We start from the raw sequence: 24194 nt of genomic DNA, 5'->3' as shown, positions 1-24194 counted from the left end.
CATTAAATTTTTTATCAATTTCTTAAATTGAAATAAAAATGTTTGCTGCAATCCCAGTCAATGTCTCGAAAAATATTAAACAAATTATCTCAATTTAAAAGGAGAAAATAGATGCTCTTAACACAAACCCACTTTACCCCATGCACCCACTTTACCCCATGTACCCACTTTACCCCACCTGACCCTATTTGATTTGTACTCTTGTATAATAGAAAATAAGTATCATCTTTAAGCAGATAATATTTACTGTTCCCAATATTATTAAAACGCTTTTACGGTTCGTAATCCAAACCGAATTACATAAATATTATAAAAAAAAGAAAACTTTCCATTTAATAAGCACAAATTACTACAAGTACATAGAAATTTGAGTATGTATTTAGTAGCAGTAAAACTTTCTGTATCGAAAGTAAACACAAGTAGTTACGGTCTCTTAAAAACTAAAACATCAATTACAGCACAACGATGTACATATAATTTTAAGTAAACCAATTTTTCTATTTCTAGATTTAGTTCACATAAAGCTGAAACCCAATGGCATATGCGTCACAGCAACCACGATCTATATCATCGGAGCCATCATAGCAACAATCCAAGTGGCAATTATCTGTATCGCTGCTGTCATATTCTTGTATCGCAGAGATGACAATTTTCAAACCAAGACAAGATCTATCTCTTCCAAGAGTTGGCCATCCGTCTCGAGTCGAAGAAAACTCGTCTGCAATTTCTCTTGAAGATCAATTTACTCATTTTTAACTTTTACCCAATTTTGTTTTGTTTAATGTTTCTTTTTCTTTGTAAATTATTCATTTATCTAATTAGACCCTTTATTAATATCTAGTAGGCAAATTCAGAATCTTCTTCTGCGGGCAAGTAAGAACTAGAAGTGTCAAAGGTAATAAGTGCCTAAACGAAAATATTTTGACATTGAAATACCTTCAATTGTACCTGAAATGTAAACAATAACTACTTTGATTTACTTTGGAAACGATGCCACTCTTGATTCTACTTAAGGCCTATTTTAAGTCTACTTAAAAACCTATCAAGCATTTTTGGTGTAATGCTGCATTAACTGTTATGCACTGTAATGTGAAAATAGTGGTTTTTATGTCACTGGCACTTAAAACCTTTTAACATATTTAGTCTTTAAATATTTTAACATTTATTTTTCTTATTAGGGTTGAATGCATAGTTTTTCTAAGGGTTTTCTACTTGAAGAGTTTATAACGTTTTTGTTAATATTATTTACATGCGTTTAATTCATTTCAACATTTTTAAATGTTTTTACAAGATTTGAATTTTACAAACAATTTAAAATTCAAGCACTCCAGTTTACAAATTAGGCTACAACAGCGTTTTTCAAAGGTCTATTAATATCATATGCGGTATTTTTTATGTACTTTATGGAGTTGCTTAACCATCTTTCATTGTTCAATATAAAATTACTTTTAAGTATTAAAAAAATTATTGCATTTATATAATTAATTAAGGTTAATTAATTAATTAGAGTTCCATCGTCTTTTATCGTAATAAAGTAAAACATTTTCCCGAAATTCAAATTAATACAGGAATACACACTATTTTGTAATGCGTCACTCTGTATATGCAACGTGTACACTTTGTATATGTGAACATTAGTTTGGTTTTTGGGAATATTTTGTGTCTTTGTGTTTGTATTATCAGCCCAGAAATGTTTGTAACAGCGATAATTTCCACGGCAGCTATTTTTGAAAATAGGTTCTTAAGGATAACTTTCTGATTTTCAGGGCACATGAAAATTATTGTCGCAAATATATTTATTTAATTTTATGACACTTGTGTACGATTCTCCCTGTAAAACTATTGTCATAAAATCTGTAAATTTTGCACAATGTTCTGATGATTGTAACTGGTTTTCATAGGAAAATTGTGATCTGTCTTCAATACTTAAATGCCTGTATAAGATTGTAACTTAAGAACCCTATTTGCAACCAGAATTTAATGAACAAATTGTTAGTATTTTGTAATAACTCACTGTAAATACATCTTGATAACCCCGATGCTCAATGGGTAAGCTCAGTTTACATCATGTGATGTTTTATTTATTGAAACTTTTTATATTGTTTTGTGTTTTTTAGCTTTTGTATGAGTCATACTGCTGCTAAATGATATTCTGTAATGAAGAGAAAAATGATTTTTACTTTTCAACAGTGCACTCTTTAAAGTTGAACAGATGGATAGAGTTGGTGTTGTTTGAACATTGGATTGACTCTGACAATCCAGTCATTGACACATTTGATCCAGTGTCTATTTGCTCTTTCATGGAATTTGATAGTCGCCTTAGATTATTGTCTGAGGAAATTGAGATTTTTAAAGTTGCTAAAATATTACTTAACACCATCTTCTATTTAGCTGCTTTATTTCATATTATATTATAGAGCATATATTTGGACAACCATTTTTGGAACATTAAATTTAAATATTTTAAACAAATTCCACGATAGTTTTTCGTTTTACGCAAAAAAAAATTTTTTTTTACTCGTATTCATCTTACGTAATTTACATTGTTGATGTAATTTACTGTTGATTGTCAGATTCTAATTGTCAATCAGTAATATTATAAAATATTACTGATTGACAATTAGAGCATGGTATAAAAAACCTTTATTCGATTTAATTTACTTTTCAGTTTTGTATTTTTTACTAAATGTGTGAAAATGAGAACTAAAAATTTTGAAAATCAAAGCTTCCGGTAAACGGTTACCATATGAAAGGAATAATTTCCGAATGGATGGTTTAAATACCGTATATTTTGGCTTTATTAATCAGAATTATGGCTTCTTTTTATTTTTACCAAAAGCATCATTACCATACAGTACGGCAATTTAACCAGAATCTTCTTCTTCGTATAAGCATTCTCTTTCAGTACAGGTTGAAATAACATCCAGTTTTCAAAAAGTCCTAGATCTGTATATTTATGTCAGTTATATTAATGTTATATGTAATTGTGTGTTTAATAATCAGAATTTAAAATCTAAGCTACTTTAGAACGCAATCTATTCATGGAAATTTATGTTTTTAATATAAATTTTCAAAATTTATTACGGAATTATCATTTTGCTAGCATTACAACGAAGGCAAATATTTCAATTTTGTATCAATTTTGTATCAATCCTTTTGTGTGAATGATATTTGGGTTTTCTATGGTGGTGAATGTTTCTTCGGGTGACCGGTAAATTTATCGGTTTAATATTCATTGTCTATTAGCTTCTGTGATCATTTGTTTATTATTTGTACTACATATGAATGTCAATAAAATAATTTGTTTTCATATATTATCTGAATATTTATTTTTCTTAAATTTTCAACAAATAAGAAATAATAAGTATTAGATTAGGTGAATTAACTGAAATAATTTATTTTTAGTTAATACATTTTGCAAACTGATTTTTTCTTGCAACTACATCGTAAAAAATTCCGGATTGAATTAGGGTAAGAAGTACCGGCACTCAGGGTGGTGGCACTTTTTACCGTGAAATCCATTTTGTTCGGAACTTGTTACGGAACAAAGTATCTGCTGCACCATAATTGTTTTAGTGATAATTACCGTAAAATTACTAACTCACACTCATTAAATAAAATATTATTGCAAAAATACGGTATAATATCTTAGGGTAAAACGGAATAAATAATTTTACGGTAAAATGCATTATAAACAACAGATTAAGTTTTGATCCAATCGGCTCTTATGCTTTTTAAAAACTAGTATATATAAGAAAATTCCGGGAAATTGTTATTTATCAATGAAATTGAAATTAGAGTATTCTAGAGTACTTAATTATGCACCTAGAGCATCTAGATTGCGTTTAGATCTCAAAAGTCTCATTTGTGGTTAAAATATTCAAATAAGTTGAAAAAATATGTTAATACATTTTTCTAAATTTCTGAAAATTAATATCTGATAGTCAAAACAGCGGATTCAATGTGAATTCCAAAAAGTACTAAATTTCTTTCGAAATATTTTCCAAAAAAATACTTACAATAAAATAATAAATATAAAATGCTTCACGAACATCAGAAAAATTCCATACCACCAGAAAAACAAATACCTAGGTAGAGTACCGAGTGTCTCAACAGTTTGAGAAAACAATTAAAGCTAAAAGAAAGGAAATAAAAATGTCCAGTTCAATACCTGCTGTTAAGGAAGCCAAAGATTAAATCACACGAAGTTTCAAAATTAGTTATGAAGTTTGTCAACAGAGGGCGTTGCTAACCAACATACCATAATACCCTATCTTCAAAATAACCATCTCAGAAATAATGTGGTGCTGTCTCAGAAAAAGTTATATTTCTGTTGGAATGTTCTTTCATCAGCTCTTGCAACAAACAAATAGTGGTTTTTTATTTGTTACCATCAATTAATAATTTTTGAAACTAATATTGAAACTCTACTTTATTAAATATTTAAGCAGAATGCAGCAAACCATTTTTTTCTAAGTAGAACTTTGTAAACCATACAGTTTTTTCTTCTTCTGTTTCTCCTTAATTAATTTTTGTGGGTTTTAAATAAATTGAACATTTACTTTTCAGAAAAGTAAAATTGTAAGTATTTATTTTGCGTGTTTAGTCTCACAAGTGAGCTACATTGCCAGTGGAATAAGCAACAATGAGAAACTTATTATATTTCTAAAATGTGTGCTTTAATGAAAAATAATTTTTCAACTGTAATTTATTAGTTTAAGAGTCCTTATTTTATATTGTACTGAATACGATTTATTTAGTTAATTTCGAATGAAAACTGAATACCAGACAAAAGAAAGGAACATATAAGTGTTAATTTTATTTTGCAACTATATAAATACCCGTTCATCGTACGAAATGAAAAAAAGACAATAATCAATAAATCAGTATTATTCAATACAACGAAACCATACTCAAAACTAAAAAAACATACATCGACACAATTAAACTAAAACAAGTCCAATTTTTTTCTGTAACTACTTGCTATCCTTCCTGGTAGCAAAATAAATATTAATTATATTCAGTATCATTTGGTATGACGCTATTGCTTGAAGTCTACTCCTAATAGTCACAAATTACCATAATTAACAATTTTCCATGTTGTCTATCCCTTTCAGTAATCCATAAAAGCCTTCTATAGCTATCTTGCTAACAATATTAGTATATATATTTAGTACCTATATAAAACACTAATTAACATGTTTCCATTAGTACCCATTGCTAAAATTATTTAAGAATCATTGACGTCCGTTATGCGTTATTTATATAGTTTTTAAACATGAGTGACATTTTCCATTAAATTAGCTTTATGGTACAAATCTTTTTTTTTTATTTCAATTTTACCTAAAACCAACCACATGGTTTCATATACCTTTTAAAATACGAATTTGAAAGCCATCATATTTCTTCTAGAAATTATGAACGCTGATTTTAGTTGTGAAAACCAAACACAGAAAAACCAAAGATAAATAATTTATAAAAACGTGACATAAAACTAATCTTCATTGATTAGAGCTTCAAACAAGGAAATCATTCAAATTATAAAATATTTAACGAATCCTAAAACTCTTTCTTGTGGATGTATCGAGTAAAACGGTAGTCAAAAGGAGTTTTAAAGTAGACAAATATGTTCACCGTATCTTTAAACGTATGTACTCCAAACTTGGTGAGGATCGGTTCAGAATGGAGGATTTGTATAAGATACATACATTTACAAAAATACAAACATTCTGCTTTATTTATATAGATTCTGGAAGTTTTCTATCCAGTATTCAATTCATTAGGTTGAAACTGTAAATTTGTGTACAGGAAAAAAAACTGCTGAAAATCATATCTCATTTTTTCTTCTGTTTTAGAAAAAAAATTATCCAGATTATTTTTTAATTATAATCTTAATAACTCTTCCAGGATCTAGACTGAAACTGTTCAAACAGAAAATTAAAATTGTTTAAATCAGATTACCAATAAAATTCACGGCAATTCATGAGTACATCGCAAATTGAATTTTAAAAAAATACTATGTTACACTTTCTGTATTTATAAAGATACTTATGTTGCATTTTCTGCATTTTTACGCTTGTCACCTGCCATTACACATCATATTGGTATTTAACGTAATAAAAACATCTCACTTGCGATCAAAATATTTATTGAAAAATGTCAAACTTTTGCTATACTATGTCTCTCAAAATGTATATGTATTTACATTGTATCAAATACATCAGAAATGAATTTTTTTCTTCGGTTTTTTTAAAGAATATTTCTTCTAAAACGCATACCATTTTCTGAAAATAATAGAAAATGGCTCAGAATATGTGTTTGAAGTTCCATGTACTCTACATTATTCTTCTAAGTTCGATGTCTCATTTCAAATCATTGTTTTCAAAACTGAACAATATAATACACAGAAAGTCATATGCTCAGTTGATTCTATACCTAGTGTCAGTGTCATAAATTCTTCACAGGTGATGCGTTGCCACATTTTTCTGACACAGAATACAACGCAAACAATTTAAGTTACAGTTCGATTCACGTTCAACGAACCTGTCGCGTCTAATTTGATGAGTGAAAAATACTTTTAAAAAAAGTGCTAAGACTTAAATAACAGTGAGAAGGATTATTGCGTCGTGATTCCCAGTTTATGAAAGAAAAGTAAGAAACATATCTTCTTAATTCCCTCAGACTTTAGATTTTTGAAGATGGTTTTTGGCAGACGATAAAGATTTAAATTCTTTTGCAGACGATAAAATAGAAAGTGAAAAAGATCTAGTGTCGCCCAAAAAATTTCTACTTTCAGGAGAGAATCGGATTCCTTACACGCTGTAATGTTCTTTAAACTGGATAATGATGATATATTGTAGATAACCTTAACTACAAAGCAATATAAACGAAATTAAAAATTTAATCAAGGAATCTAAACTTCATTTATAGGACTGAACACCAAAAAATTAAACATAAAAGAGCTATAATTGTTGTAGTACTAACAGTTGGACTTAACTTGGCAGCAAAAAGTAAGTAAAGAAAAATTAATTGCTAAAAATACTTCCAAATATGAAAGGGAAAAAACTAACTATACGCTTAAAAGTTTTTGTTTCAAAAATTATAGTTTGCATACAATTATTTTTAGTTGACCGTTGTGTGATTAATTCCTTGTTCTTGTTTTATTTTTAAGACCATTTCTAATAATCTATCTTTATTTTCGAATTTTTTCATCTCATTTTTCTAATTTAAATGTAAAGACTTTCTTTATGATCTTTTTATGTTAATTAGAATGTTTTCATCACAATTATGTATGTTTTACAAACTACATCCAAATATAAATGGATTTTTTAGAAAGGCATTGTTTAATATATAATTTTAGAATCCTTATTAAAAATAAAATTGCAAAAACCTAGACATAAGACATTAAAAATTTATATTTAGGTGAGATCGGAATAAAGAACGCTATCAACATTGATCGAGCATTATTGAGTTCAATCTCAGTAGAAAGGGAAACTCAAAACCAGTTTGTTTGCTAACTTAGGCATTCCAATAACTTTTAATCTATAGAATAATTGTTGGAAACGCCATTCATTTTCATTAAACAAATGAACTGCTGTTGATTATTATCTAGTGGGATTGATATTCATAATAATTCGTCCGATCTTGATAATACTTTGAGATATTTTTCTTATATTAATTTTAACTTGTGAATTTTATAGAGTGTTTTCATTTTTGACAATATTCCAAATAAATTTTGAGTGCGGTGATCACAAAACACCCTATGTAGCAGATAAACAATTTCTGATATTAAACACCATTTAAAATCATTCATTAAAGATACCCTATTTTTATGAGCGTTTTCATACTATAAATTTCAAAATACAACATTAAAGGTTATTTAATTTAAATATAAATTTATGCTTTAAAAAAAAAGAAAAAAAAAAAAAAACTTCATGTAGAAAATATTTTGACGAATAAATTTGGCGCTATGTAACATAAAAACAAAATGACATAAAGTCCTTTGGCATTGTTTATAGTACATTCTTATTGACCCGAAAAATACATGATAATTACGATCTAATTTTTCTTACATGAAAATCCAGACTTCCTAAGTTTCATCAGCATGAAATTAATAAAAGTTGTTTGCCAGCAAAATATTTCTTGATTCTCAATTTAACAGTAGTTACCTGCATTTTTTATACTTCTTTTTTATTGCTTTTTTATTTCGGTAATTATTTCAAATTAATTGGTCAAAAAAATAATTGGTCCAATTAATTAGTCCAAACTAATTGGCCCAAATTAATTAGTATAACTTTTATCCCAGTAGAATCGGAAACCAAATCTATGCTACTAGAATAAAATATTTTGGAATCTTCAAATAAAATACTTTTTAATTTAATATAGCAATATGTTTATCATTAAGGAACAAAAAATAGGTGTAGCAATCTTGGGGGTTAGTGAGTGAAGCGAGTAGGAGGCAGAACTCCCTAGTTTATTAAAAAATCTATGGAGGCGTAGCAAAAACAAGCTATTTTGTAATTAAATTTAAATTTACAAACCAAAATTTATTGTTTAGAATCATTAAGGAACAAAAAATAGGTGTAGCAATCTTGGGGGTTAGTGAGTGAAGCGAGGAGGCAGAACTCCCTAGTTTATTAAAAAATCTATGGAGGCGTGGCAAAAACAAGCTATTTTGTAATTAAATTTAAATTTACAAACCAAAATTTATTGTTTAGAATTTAGTAAACTTTCAGATTTAAAACTTTGAATAAAGTAAATTTATAGAATAAATGCAAACAAATTTATATAATTAATAAACATATATTCAGAAAAAAACTGTAAGAATAAATTAGACAACAAATACTAAATAATTTATACTTTTCTAATTGTTTAACACTACCAACAGCTTGATTTCAGTAGAACCTAAAGAAAACATTTTTTTATAAAAGAGTTAAACTTTAAAAGGAGTTAAATCGTTCATTAAACAGACAAATATTTTTTAAAGCAAAAAAAAAAATGAAAAATTTTAATAGGATAGTTTAGCTAAGATCTCGCCATTTAGATTTTTTTAAAAACATGTGAGCGCATTAAAGATAACGGTCAAAAAGGTTTTCCGCGTTCCAACCAAATCTTCATTTCTTAAAAAAAAAAAAAAAAAATGAGGTAATATTGCTGAGAAAAATCTTCTTTTGGAGTACAGACTTATTGAAGATAACGGGATGAAACTAAGAGTTAAATGAGGCGAAAAGTGGCTCTTATTTCGCAGTTATAGTTTCAAATATACGCACTGAAGTGCAAATCAACTCTTTTTACAGCTCATGAGTTTTCTTTTCACTGCCCGAAAATAAGACATTTTACGACTTCCCCTATCGTCTGCAAAAAAGTAAAGTTTCTTAACCATTTTTTTTTTTAAATCTAAGAATTCTAGCTAAGGTTCAAAACCACACCTACCCAGTTCAGTAAACAGAGAGAAAAAAAAATTGTTTTAAAAGTAACCATCTGTTTTTCTTGTATACAGGGGAAAATGACTTCTTTTCTATGATTGTAATGCTGCAATTTATTCCTTAAAACATTCTAATCTATGACGCTTGAGATTTAAGGACCCACTTACTGTTCGATGAAGAAATATGGCTGCAATTTTGAATATTAACTCTGCCATCAATATTGGTTTCGTACTTGATGTTCTTTATCAGTTTCGGTCATGCTCAAATGTTTACCGATGCGAAACTATGCTCATCTATTTCACTTATAAACATCTTTCAATGACATTTTCGAACTGATTTACTTCATAAATCTTCGCAAGAACATGTGTATAATTCGCAAAAGTAAAATATCGGGACATTTACAATCCCAGAATGTCATTTACTCAACATTTATGTGCTTGAAAAAACCATTGATGATGATTAACCTCTTCACTGTCGGATTTTTTTTTTAGAATATCCGACCCTAAAAAAGCATTTTTTTTCTTCTTATTGCTGAAAATTAATTTATGTTCTAACCTTAAATTCAAAAATGCAAAATATTTTTGGCAGCAAGCATTTTTTCAGCTTGACCTATTAAGTGTTGAATTATGTGATGTCCAATCCACTGATCTACAGTTTTCCCTGCAATGCACGCAAGTTTCATTTTAAAAAAACACTATGATAGCATATTTATTAACTATATTGCTTTAAGGTGTTTAAAATAAATATCTGCATAAAATAATTATTAAAATTTAGTTAAAATTATTTAGGAAAATAATTTTCCAATTATACCTTTGAAACAGCTATACAATCAGTCTTGGGCATCAGAGCGTAAAAACCACAATTATTTTGACTAACTATTTTGTCATGCAGCTGTAACACTAATGAAAGAGAAATTGCAGAAAGAACAAAAGGATTTTGATTTCAACTCAAGGCGAGAAATCTCACTGGGAAAATTGTGAAGAAAGTGGGACTAATTGAGCCATCTCTTAGCAATATTCAGAAATACAAAAATAATCGCGGGATTTAAAGAGAGGTCGTGTAAGTAGCGACGAATTCAATTTCAATGATGCAATTTTTCTCTTCATCGCATGGCATGCGTCACCGACCATACAGGCACAAAATCGCCAATCGTATGAGATGCGACACCGACAGAGAACAGGTTAAATGTTAGAAAATGTTCGGATCTAACGGGGAAAATGGTTAAATAACAATTTATACAAATGTCATTGTACCACAATCAAAGAAAATAGTCAAATAACTATAAATGAGATGGTGATCAAACTGTTAACTAAGAGAAAAATCGTTTATTAACTGTTTCCACTTAATACGGTTAAACAACAAGAAAATTCTCCCAACAATTAAGCTCACCTAATGATGCCACTTAGTTCTTAGCAACTGCGTACATGTTATAGCCGAGAGGGATGGTCTGTCAGTCTCATGAACGACAGAACTGAGGGTCGAGTCCCAGCGTTCTCACTACAATTTTGCTTCATTTTCCTTCAGCACATGAAGAGTTTCCTGTCTCCTGAAATCCTCAATTTGTGTCCTGCACTCTCCATTGCCCATTACCTAACAAAAAACCTAGCTCTTATGTCCAGTTAAACTTCTTTTTTGCGGTTTTGAAACTATGCTAGCTGTAAAATGGTTAAATAACCGTGCAGTTTTGTATTCATGGTTCTTTTAACCATACTAGTTATAAATGGTTTCAAAACCGTAAGGATAAAAAATGCTCTTTACCGTAAACTTTAAGGTTAATCTGATGGACAGACTGCTCCCGGTTGTTTTACCATAATTTAAGAATGAAAATTCCAACAGTGTCCTAGTACCACTTGAGTAAAATTCCACTGCTTTTCAATTTAAAATAGAAATTCCTTTACTTTTATAAGAATTCTTCCTTCACATCAAACAGCAATATATATATATATATATATATATATATATATATATATATATATATATATATATATATATATATATATATATATATATATATATATATATATATATATATATACATATATATAAAAGTTCAAAATGAAGAATAAAACAAAGAAAAATAATAGACATATGAAAAAAAGGGGGGGTGGGAAATAATAAGTAAAAAAACAACAAACAAAATTTTATTTAAAAAAAAAAAAAAGAAAAGAAAAGAAAAAAGTGAAATGATAATTAAAAAACCGGAAAAAAAGCCGGAAAAAAAAGATATAATCTTTTCTTCAGCCCACACGATTACATCCGCAAAACAGAGTGCTTTCTGAGTGTTTTCTTGTATTTATTTATTATATATATATATATATATATATATATATATATAAATATATATATATATATATATATATATATATATATATATATATATATATATATATATATATATATATATATATATATATATATATATATATATATATATATATATATATATATACTGTAAAACCTTTTGATCAACAACATTCCATTCCGTATCAATTTTATACAAATATTTCCCTTAAATTGTACCACTAATACAAATCAATAAACAATTTAAAATGTAAATATTTTCTTAAAGAAATAAATCATATTATGGAAACCTTAAAATATTAACTTATAACTGACATGGAAAATTTAAACTTGTTTCACTATGAAATTAGTTTTATTTGATGTTGTTAGATAGTAGATAACGAAAAAGCTATCTTAGGTTATTTATGAAATATTTAACTATAATAATAATAATGGAGATATTTCTCATCCATGTTTTCATTGTTGATATAAAAAATAAACACCACCAGTTAAGTTTGCGCTACGGTGAAGCACAATTGTTGATTTTAAATTCAATTGGAAAATATTGTATAGGCTGTTCGTTTCTAAGACATTGAACAGAATTCTTTCAGTAAATTCAAAACATTTAGAGCTAAGCATTCTGTGATAATATTAAAAACTTCTCAAAGCAAAAATCTCATAATCATAGCAAAAATATACTTCGCACTAAATTTTTAAAAAAATGCTTCGTTACATGATAAAAATTCGTGTTTAAAAGAATAAAAATTATCAATTTGTTTTTTTTTCCCCAACCGTAGAGTGCAAACTTGAATGTAAACAAAGTAGTTAATTGTTAGAGAGTCTTCACGCGAGATAATAAATTATACAAACATACCTTCAACGGTTTATGCAGTTAGAAAAACTAGCAGTATGATACAACAAAATTAGGTTTAAGTATATTTGGTTAATAAAACCATCGCCGTAAACATATTACCCCCGGAACTGCGAAAGCAGTTCCGGGGGTTGGTGAGCTCCAGCGAGCAGGGGGCGAAGCCTCCTAGTTGTAAATATTAATTTATTTTTGTAAGAAAAATAACTTTCAAAAAAATTATTCATTGTGCTTTTAGTTTTTCACGTTTAAATGATTGGAATTTTATGATCATTGGCCACATATCTTTGCCTTCTGCTTCAATATCCTAAAATATAAACTTTGAAAAACTGCTATCCTATCATAGTATAATCTCCTCCTTCTCAACATAAATAAGAACTCTTAATGGAAATAATAGACACACATCTTCACTAATACCGTTTACTATCTTTATTTCTTCGTCTGACATGAAAAGCTTCTTTCTTATTTTCGTTATCATAGGAAAAAAACATTGCTCTAATTATTCTTATTAAATACTATGAAATCAAATGCGTGTTTTAGAAAATGAATACAGCTCAAAATACGTACTTAGAATGGTTTTTCAAAGCTATTTCGCCAAGGAAAATTTTAAAAAATGTACAGTTTAAGTAATTTACATTTGAAACAGAGCTATAATTTTAAACTATATATAGGCAAATAACTTAAATATTTTATTGGTTATTAAACTCTTTTAATAGTCGCGGAATAGCCTGGTCGGTAGGGCGCTGGGCCCATGTCCGATAGTTCGTGGGTTCGAACCCCGCCGGCCGAAGACTCCCCGTGTAGTAAAGTGACTGATGCACGTTAAATCTGTCGAGTCGCAAAAGTCCTCCATGTTCCCATAACAAATCAATACCTCTGGGGGTACTGGATTGGAGATTGATCGTTCTCTGATTCAGGTCAAAATTGCGATCTGTGGATGAATGAATGGGTCCGCCCTATAAACGGGTGTGACGCATGGTGTGGCAGAAGTCGAATTCTTGGCCATAGATGGCTCCACTGGAAAACAAGAACTATCTAAACAGGCATACGTCAACAACAATAGTCGCCCATTGGCGCCACTTTCCCACTTAGATGAAAATTATCAAAATCACTGCCTTATACTCAGTCTCTGCAAATTTTCATGAGCCCAGATAATGCAGTTTGGGAGTATGCTTCTAAATATTGGAAAGTTAGATCACAAAAGCTTTTCATTTTCGAAAAACTGTAGCTTTTTTCCATTTGGACGTTTTGCGTTGTTTTCAGAATAAGCATGAAAAGTGCTTGCTACAGATAAGCTAAACTTGACCTAACAGTCATGAATAACTGCTCCAAACTCACAGCAGTTATGAAAATAGCATATTATTCGCAAATCAGCATAATTTCATGTAACGACGGAGCCTTCAAAAAACAGCCTTGAGAAAGGAAAGACACAACAAAAAATTCGTCCTTTCATTGTTCAACTCTGTTTTAACAACGAGGAATTTCGTCTTTATTTTTCCTAACTTTTTTTAAACACTAAGCATAATCATTACGGGGCAAAGTTCTAGACCTAGAGGTCGGAGTGGCTGGGTATAAAGCAAATATCAGAAGCAACTTTTCGAATAATCTCTTCGTATTCAGAACACTAAACGATAAAATAGTCGTTAAAAATCGTAATTCGTCCAACGTAAATTTTATACCACTATTACAAATTTATAGAGCTATTCATAACCTCTTAAAAACAATTTTGATTTTGAAGTCTTTTCAAAAATGACTGATTTTTAAAAAGGAAAAATATGCTAAGTAATTTAGGCAACGATATCACATTACGAATTTATTTAGATTCGTTAACACATTCTTTAAAAAAGCCGAAAAATTTTTATAAGAGAAATTTAAAAAAATGAATAAAATGCAACGTCTATTTTTTAAATAGTTATGCTTATTTTCTTAAATAGTTATGTCCATTTTCTTAAACGCGAATGAATTTTGAACTCAAGTTATCAAAACATGCTTCTTAATCTGGGTCCATTTTCTTAAACACGCATTTTGAGCTGTGTTCATTTTGAGCTGTGTTCATATTTGCTAAAATCTTTAAAAAGTTTACTTGTTTAAAAGCGCAAAAAGTTTTGATAGTCATTAAAATGCTTTCGTAATAGACGGCACAATACGATTCTTCACCTTTTTTACTATAATCAACAATTCTACTCTGTCAAGTATTTAGTAAAATCATTGACACTCGAAACTGAAGTATCTAAATTTCTATCACCACTAAAAAATAACACTCATTTTATGTGATTATATAGGTTTAAAAGCACTTTTGCCACATAGAGGACTGCTATTTACACTCGTTTGTACTAGAATAAAAAGACACTTGTTTGAATTTGCTTATTCCTCGTAATAATTTTGTCAAAAATACAAAGCAAAAATTTCGTAATTATAATAAATTCACTAAAAGAGTCAAACAACTTAGAAGCATTGAAAAAAAACTTTAAAAAATTGTTTCCCATCAGAGCTTTAAATTTATAACGCGAAATGTAAATTTGAAGCTAAAACACTGGAGATACTAATATGATTTTTGCAACTATCACTCTGACTTATTTCTTGTCTTAAACACTTATCGATTTATATTTAAAAGCTCCTTTTGAACAATATATTCTTTTTTTCGGGGAAATCGACCTAGAATCGAATTAAACAATTTAAAAACATTGAAAAAGAAACTAAACAAATTTTTATCATCAAATTTGAAACGCGAAATATAAATTTGAAACATACGCATACTAATACGATATTGACTACTATTGCTCTGACTTATTTCTTGTCTTAAGCGCTTATTGATTCATATTTAAAAACTCCCCTTGCAAAATATTCCCATTTTTTCTCGTAAATTGATCTTTAGCTTCTTATGATTGGTAAAGTCATAAAAAGGCTTACTTAGCATGACATTCTCAATGTTTTTATTACCATAAAAATTCTTTAGTAATAGACGAGATAAAGCGATTCTTCATTTTTTTAATATAATCAACTACTCTATCAATTTAATTAGATCATAGACACTCGAAACTGACACTCGAACACATGGACACTAATTTTCTAACCATCGAAAAATGGCACTCATTTGAGATGATTGTATATGTTTAAAAGCACTTATGCCGCATTGAGGAATGTTATCTAAACTCGTTTGAGTTAAAATAAAAAGAAACTAGTTTGAATTCGCTTATTTCAAGAAATAATTTTGTCAAAAATACTAAGCAAATTAATCGGTTTGCCGCAAAAGCAAAAAAAAAAAAAAAAAAAAAAGCTTTATGTAAATGTAGTTGGAACCATCAATGCTTCCACTTATCTGAACATTTCTTAATAATGTCTCTTCACTAAAAAGAGTTAAACAGCAAATAAACATTGGGAAAAAGAAAACCAAAAAAAATTTGTTTTCCATCAGAGCTTTAAATTTACAACGCGAAATATAAATTTAACTAATATAGTATTTACAACTATTGTTCTGACTTATTTCTTGTCTTAAACGCTGATTGATTCATATTTAAAATCACCCCTAGCAAAATATTCCCATTTTTTTCTCGTACATCAAATCTTGAGTTTCTTATAATTGGTGAAATCATAAAAAGGCTCACTTAACGTGACATTGTCAATGTTTTTATTGCTATAAAAATTCTTGAGTAATGGACGGCATAAAGCGATTCTTCACCTCTTTTAGCTACAATCAACAGTTCTACTCTGTCAATTTAGTAAGATCGCAGACACTCAGGACTGACGTATCTGGGATTCCTAACCATTAAAAAATGGCAATAATTTGTGATGATTGCATAGGTATGAGAGCACTTTTTCCGCACAGAGGACTTCCTATTTAAACTCGTTTATGCAAAAATAAAAAACACATTTGCCTGCATTTTCTTATTTCTCGAAGTGATCTCGTCGAAAAGACAAAGCAAATGAATCGGTTTGTTGTGAAAGCTAAAGAAAAAAAAAATGTCTGCTATTTGCACGGGAAAAAAAAAGTTTTCAAAAAAATCCTATAATTTTCTCAAGCAATTTTTTTTTTATCCAGTCATTTTGCAACCATCAAAGCTCAAACGTTTTATCACTAAGTTGTAAAAAAAACAAAAAAAAAATTGTTTACTCTAAAAGAAAGTATTATTTCCGCTGCTGTTATGGTTTTCCGGACTAACATAAAAGAGATTTCAAAAATATTCAACTACCTAAATCTGAAGAAAGTAAACATTCTACATTTAGAAGTCAAAATAGTAGTTATTATCCCTCCATTGTTCTATATGGGAGTCGTTGCCTCTTTGATAACCATCTACCTTAATTGCTTCACTAAGAAATGCACATGTGGAAAAAATCTCAAGACTTTGGTTGGACCACACGGTAGTTTCAATTTTATAAAAAATAGCAAACTAAAAAAACTTTAGTCCACAGCAATAATTTTAAAGGAAAAAAGATATAATTTTAGAGAAAAAAAGGGCTTAATTTTAAAGGAAATAAGACAATAAATTGTTTGATTAAAATAATTTATTTATTTCAATTCTGTAATTGAATTAGTTTAAAAAACTCAATTAAAATACATCAATCTCATTTAAATATAGATTTAATGAAGTATTTTTTGTTATCAAATTATAAATATTTAAATTAAAGTACAAAAAAATATTTCATTAATTTGATGTAATTATATTTGTGTTTATTACAATTTCCGCGTAAATATAGAGAAGTTAAAAGTCTAAAAAAAATTAATATCTTCTGAGAGAAGAAAATGATTGCTTAAAAACTCATTTAAAATATTGTAATTTATTCCTGTTTCCAGTTGCAGAGCTTAGGAAATGAAAGATTTTTAGTAAAATTTTTGAAATAATTGAGATTTTTCTGAGAAAGATCTCATCTTAGTCTATAATTTATTCTGTCTTTAAATTTAACAAATATCAGTCTGTGAAGGTATAAAACGGCAATTAAATTTTTTTATAAAGTAATTTAAAGTGCTTTCGGCAACGGTCTACGAGTATCCATAGAAAACTTCGCTTTTGATAGCAAACTATGACGCCAGAAGGGTTATGACTATGACACGAGCAGTTTAAATGATTGTTAGGGATGTATAAAATATGTTAATTAGAAACTGGCGAATGTAAATGCTTTAAATATGATTATCTCCCATTCATTAAAATGTCCCTTAAAAACATTAATCAAAACTCAATTCTTCAATTAAATTAAATTCCTTTTCTAACAATTTAGAAGGTAAAGGAAATAGAACAGACACGTAGAATAGACAATAAATAAATAAAATAAAATTATATTTCATTTTGAGATGTTTTTTGATGTAAAAATTTAATGGGAAAATATCAACATAAACAGTCTTACTCTGTGGATGAACTCTAAACATTAGAAAAAACTTATGCAATTTCTTTTATTATTATTATTTTTCAGCATTTTTACTTCATTTTAAAAATTCTGAAACTACGTTTAGTACGAGATCTTATTAACCTAGCGCGAAAAAGAATCATAAAAACCTGCAACGACAGGAAAAATTTTGAATTGTAAGGTATACAGTTTTTTTGCCTCATTTTAAGGGATATAATTTTGCATGGCAAAATACAAAATTTGATCGAACTAGATGGAATAGTTCCCGAGAAATCGAATTTTAAAAAATACGGCTTCTTTATAATTCTATTTCTCAGGAACTATTCGACCGATTTAACTGAAATTCTGCACTTTGACAATGAAACATTAAATTTTAAAAAAAAAAGAATAATAATGTAAAAAATTGTATACCTTAAAATTAAAAAAAAAACTTTTTACCATTATTAAACAAAATTATAAAAAATGACTAATATTTACTAAAAGTTATATTCTGTATAAAATTATCTTTAACATGTGTGCGAAAATTTTCTATTCGCTTAAAAAGTTCTCGAGATATGGCGAAATAAACAGAAAATAAAATTAACATTAAGGGGTTCAAACTAAGAGGCCATATTTCCTAGATTAGGGCTACTCCCTATATTTTTGGGATCAAAAATCAGAATCCGTCAAAAAAAGAAGAAAAAAAAGAAAAAAAAGTATGTTTATTCAGAGAAAGTAAATTTTTGTATCTCATTTTGTAATTTAAATGTCGTCTGAACTAATTAGTGAACCCCCAAGCCATTAAGGTTAACCACCCAAATCAAACCGTTAACCACCTCACGTTTTGTGCCATAGAACGTGAAAATACGGTTTTTAGATCAAAAGTTATTCAATGTGAACTTTTTATTATACGCACTGTACATTGTATAGTTTTTTATTTTTATTATTTTAAACAGTTGAGATTGCGTTACAATGCTACCAACAAAAAATAAATTTAAAAAATTAAAAAAAAAATTACCCATTTCCCCCCCTCCCTAATACATCGTCTTTACTTCCTTAGGGAAATATAATTTATAACACATTGTACAATTTTTATCATTTTTAATAGTCAAGATTAAATGACACTGCTGACAACAAAAAGCAAATGATAAAAATTGAAAATCTCATTTACTTATTGCTTTTAGCACTCATAAAATGTATAGTATGATCTGCCAATGAGTAACACTTTTTTTCTTCAATCTAAAACTTTTCTTTGCTTATTCAGAAAGATACAACTCAAGATACATTGTATAATTTTTTCTATTTATTACTTTAAATAGTGAAGATTAGGCGACAATACCGTCAACAAAAATCGGACTGTTTTTTAGCAATCGTAAAATGGAAAGTATCATTCATCAACAGGTGCCATGCGCTCATTTGATGCTTTATGAGGCGTGAAAAAAGGGAATTTGAAGATTAATTGATGAAAACTTCTTTTTTGAAGAAACCGAATCGTACCAACAGCCAAAAATATTATCTGGTAGGATTGAAACAGGATACAATGGCAGATAAAATTACACGTTTTACGTGAAAGCTTTAGGAATTCTTAGAAGAAAAATCGTTTAACAATTACGTCTTAAAATATTCACAAACAGACTAAGCTCTGAAAAAAAAAGCTCTTTGTCTTATGGCCTTTTTGTATTTTAATAACTAAACAACGGTGTTCTAGTCATTCATGCATTTGATTACTTTGGTAGGTGAAGCTAAGTAGTAAAAGATTTAAGAAACGAAATGTCACCTGAATCCACTTTAAGTAGAGGGTGTTATCAAAACTAATGAGGCTTGGAGTTTCTGATTTGTTGGTTCCTCAGTTCTGAAGTCCAAAGTCTATCTTTGTCCCCTCAAAAGTCTATGAGATCTACACGAATAGACTTTCTTTTTAATATTATTAATTAATTCGCTCACTTGAATTATAAAAAGTGTCCCAAAATTCACACGACACTTTTATGCAATAAATTTATATAAGAAAGTTTTTCTGGCGAAGAAAAAAAAGACAATTGAACAGCTAACAGTTCATTCAATTAAAAATAGAACGCTACTTTAAAGAACAAAACGTGACAAAACAAAGCTTTAAAGAACAAAATGTTTTGAACGATATTTTAAGCTATATTAGTTTATTTTCGTGAAAAGTAACTATCTATTTCTGGGATCAGAATTAAACACCGATATTGTGCGATTTTATACCATAAGAACTTTTTCTTTGATTTTTTTCCCCTGAAGCCTGAAGTTTATGCAAAAAAAGTCCGGTATCCCACGTGCCTTAAAGAAAATATTCAATGCTGTATCAACGAAATCAAATAATTTTATATAAATCTGCTATTAAAAGTTTCGGCAGCAAAGTGCGTGTGCCAGCACACCTTACCTGCTATGCTATTCCATGTATTGCTCTACAATGCGAGTGTTTGCATAAAATAAAAACGGTTTTTGATTAAAAATCTGAGTTATCTTTGATAATTACTTCTTGCGTGAAATCTGGGATATCTTGCATATTTTAAAATTATGGCATTTGATTGCAATGCTTGAAAAAATAATAACAATAATAAAAAATAAAAACTTTTTCTATACGTATTTGAAAAAAAAAATTTTTTTTTTTAAAATTAGAAAAACTGAATAATTTGGAACTGAAACAAAACTTAATGATGCCAAAACTTTTACCAACACTCAAATCTGCAACCGACTACATGGTAATGAATTTGATAGGTAACAGACTAGAGTCTTGACAATCAAATCTTTTACAACTATTATAAATTATTTAAACTATTCTTTGTAAATTTACTAACATAAAAAATATAATTATGAAATAAAAACTCTTAAGAACAAAAAAATTTATTAAAAAAAAATAAAGGAAACTAAATTGATATTTTCTAACAAAGTTCAAGTTCGTATTTTAATTACTATCACATATGTCATATAATAATTACATACACATTCTTTTATGTCTAATTACATACATCTATATGTATGCAAAATGTACATTTAATTCATAATCCGCTATAAATTTAGTTCTGAGATCCGGCTCCATTCCCTTTTATGATTTGAATTAGCCTAAAGGTTTAATTTCAAAATGTCCGAAATCTAAACCGCTAAATTCTTATATAAATAGCTAAATTAACTTAGGAAACAAAAGGAAATATTACTAAGTGATTCAAAAGTTAAAAGTAAATTCATGTCTTAATAGCAGTTTAACTTAATTTTAAAGCAAGCCTCTGACATTCAAGTCTACTGCCTACAGGCTTAAATTAAGTCAATGGAAAACATCAAAAGTATTAAACTTGAACCAACACGGAAAATATAAACTCAATCGTAAATGGAATTTCTGAAGAGATTCCTTTATTCGTCGTTATACACCAAAAAAGAGTAACGATGCAAATTTGAATACCAAGCCCATCAGACGAAGATGCAAAATGCGGTCAGGAACGGTCGTTACCAGTCCGCAAGGACAACAGGAAGTGAAATTTCATTTCATATTTCCTCTCCAGCTCGACCAAGAAGAATACATGCACAGTTATTTGAAAAAAAATTTTAAGGGCAGAATCATCTCAAAAAGATACTCGTCGCCTTACCTTCCTGACCTTTGACTCGAACCCGTGGATGGAGGTTACTAAAAGCAGGTTTTGGGTTACATTTAAAGCACCTACTCCTTTTATTTCGTTTTTTTATGCTACTTAACCCGAGGAAATAATAGAACGATTTATGCATCTAATAACTGAAACCGTTATGCGAAGACAATATCTAGTATACAGGAATGGTTTTTTAAACCACATCTCTTACTGGAATTGTAGAATCACGCCGTCTCGGGTAGCGCAGTCGTTTGTTGTTTTAAATGTTGCCGTTTTCGGCTTCCAGGAACGGTTCATTCAAAAGTAAATTAACTTCTGGGCTTAGGAAAATTTATCTTTAATTGATGCCTGATACCGTGAGAAAAACGTCTAAAAAATTGCTGTTTATGGCTCAATTGAATAGCATGTTAATGAAACACGCCATCAGTGCAATTTCTTCTTTAACCTTTTCTCTACAGAATTATAAAGGAATATTGTACAAAAATGTTTTACTGTTCCAAATTTCTATTTTGCTCCCATAAGTCACAAGAAGATAAACAAAATATGAACTATATTATCAGGGGGCTAATAGTTATAGGTACACATACGTGTACCTTTGGTTTAATCAAAGTAAAAGAACATAAATAGTTCACATGTTCAATTGCACCTGTTATATGTTAAATTGTAAAGTAGGAACATACATATTTTTATGTTATGGTCAATTTAAATACAATAAATGAATTTAATAATTATTAAGAAAAAAAAATTTAAAAAAATCTAAATAAAAAGTAATATTTTTAAAAACCACGTTTTTGTAGTGGAGAATAATAATTAAAAAACAAAAATTTGAAAAACGAAAAACGTGGGGTGCATGAAATACATAACAGTAATGTTATATTAGTGTGTGTATGTGTGCTCATGAGAATATGTGTATGTATATCTGTTATTGTAATTGTATCTGAATGTGGATGTGGAATATGTTTGTGTCTATGCATGTGCATGAGGATGTTTATGAGGATGTGTATGTGGCTGTGCATGTGTATGAGTAAGAAAATGTGTATATGTACTGTTATGTATTTCATGCGCACCACGTTTTTCGTTTTCCAAATTTTTGTTTTTTCATTATTATTCTCCACTACAAAAACGTGGTTTTTAAAAATATTACTCTTTATTTAGATTTTTTTAAATTTTTTTTTATACTCACTTCCAAAATCTCAATTTTTCACTCACTGTACACAAAACTTTTCAACTGACATGTGACACTAATTTGAAATAATCGAATCGACAACAAAAGACAATCTCGAAAATATAAATTTTTCTTTAATTTTAATTTTATTTTACTTTGTATGTCTTTTTTCTCTTCATTTTCATGCATTGTCATCCAATTCTGAACTATGTGCCAAATTTGAAGTCTGTAGTTAGTCGGGAAGTTAGTTTAAAATCGATTACAAAATTCCACCCGAACAGACATACACGAAGGCAAGTTGATATAAACGTGGTAAAAAATACATAGTTTTATCGAATTTTTAAACAATACTGCATTTAATTGAAGTTTCAAAACTATTTAATTATGCAAACCACGAAAAAGAAGTAATTATTGTAAAGAATCTAACATTTTTTTTTTTTAAATTCTAATTCTTTGAGGCGAAAATTTCAAAATTATGGGAAAAAAAGCACAAAAAGTTAAAGTAAAAAGTATGTATGCACCTTAACATAAATAAAACAATTAATTAAAATACACATACGAATATTAATCGTCACTAATGTAAATCGCTATTGTCCGACTTGTGTACATAATTTTACACTATTATAAATTAGTCTGACTCCCATTTAAAAAATTCACGCAAAATATAGCTGCATTTTGTGAAATTGTCAACGCAATAACTTTTTTGATTTTTAATGTTTTTCCTACTTGAATTGCAAAAACAGAAGGTGTCGAAAAAACTCTAATTATGTAAAAAAAGACATCCACACAAAAAAAAAAAGTGGAGGCGCCGGGTATCGATCCCGGTACCTCTCGCATGCTAAGCGAGCGCTCTACCATCTGAGCTACGCCCCCGACGGACAAGACAGGATTTTAAAATTTTAAATAACAAATCTTTCCTTTTCTCACAAAATAGGTTATTTAAATTTTTTTTATTTTTGTATCTTGGAATAAAGTTAACATTTTAAAAAAATGCAGAGAAACTTCTAGCTGTGCAATTCGAACATATAACATTAACTGAGTTTTTATTTTCCATCATTTATGCAATTATAAAGGTTGCGATTTACTTTAATAATGATTTAAATATAGTCTAGCTCAATAAAATCAATTTTAATATAATTCAGGGCCCACTAATGATTCTCGTAATTTTGAAAAAATAAAGTACTAGATATTTTTTTCTCAAAATGACTTAAATTTTTCCTTAGAATTATTAAAAGTTTTATGCATTTTTAAATTAAAAATTCGGGTACTAGATAAACAAATTATATTTTCACCTAGCTTCTTAATTTTTTTCTATTTTCTTCTTTTACTTTAAATCATGAGTTCGTGATTTTACAAACTAACTTTCTGTATTCATCTACAAAACCCCTATAATTTCCAGAGTTTTCCATTGACAAAAAAATATTATAAATTTAGAAAAAACCTAAACTTCTAATTTTTCTTCAAATTTTTAAACTTTATGTGTTTGGTAATGCTCACAGGATGTTTTTGCTCACAAGTTTATTTAATCGAATATTAAT

At 28.6% G+C, this 24194-nt stretch overlaps 1 protein-coding gene, 1 long non-coding RNA gene and 1 other non-coding gene across 3 annotated transcripts in view; 1 reads left to right on the top strand and 2 right to left on the bottom strand.

The window, feature by feature from the left end:
- Nucleotides 1-1691, top strand: part of LOC107452034 (uncharacterized) — a 142717-nt gene extending 141026 nt beyond the window's left edge. The window contains exon 12 of the mRNA XM_043044315.3: nucleotides 508-1691. Coding sequence (XP_042900249.2) covers nucleotides 508-734 — 227 coding nt within the window. The 3' untranslated portion in view covers nucleotides 735-1691. The remainder of the gene's footprint in view (nucleotides 1-507) is intronic.
- The window catches only part of LOC122269752 (uncharacterized), an 85936-nt gene that overhangs the window by 52522 nt on the left and 9220 nt on the right, over nucleotides 1-24194 (bottom strand). Inside the window, exon 3 of the long non-coding RNA XR_006225367.3 lies at nucleotides 19670-19789. This is a non-coding gene — a long non-coding RNA (uncharacterized LOC122269752). The remainder of the gene's footprint in view (nucleotides 1-19669; nucleotides 19790-24194) is intronic.
- TRNAA-AGC (transfer RNA alanine (anticodon AGC)) lies at nucleotides 23457-23529 on the bottom strand. The gene has a single exon. It is a non-coding gene; the product is annotated as a tRNA-Ala (tRNA).

This window comes from Parasteatoda tepidariorum, chromosome 3 (assembly GCF_982258835.1).
Source record: "Parasteatoda tepidariorum strain Cologne lab strain chromosome 3, Ptep-v5.0, whole genome shotgun sequence".
NCBI classification, from domain to species: domain Eukaryota; kingdom Metazoa; phylum Arthropoda; class Arachnida; order Araneae; family Theridiidae; genus Parasteatoda; species Parasteatoda tepidariorum.
This window is presented reverse-complemented; position numbering and strand designations above follow the sequence as displayed.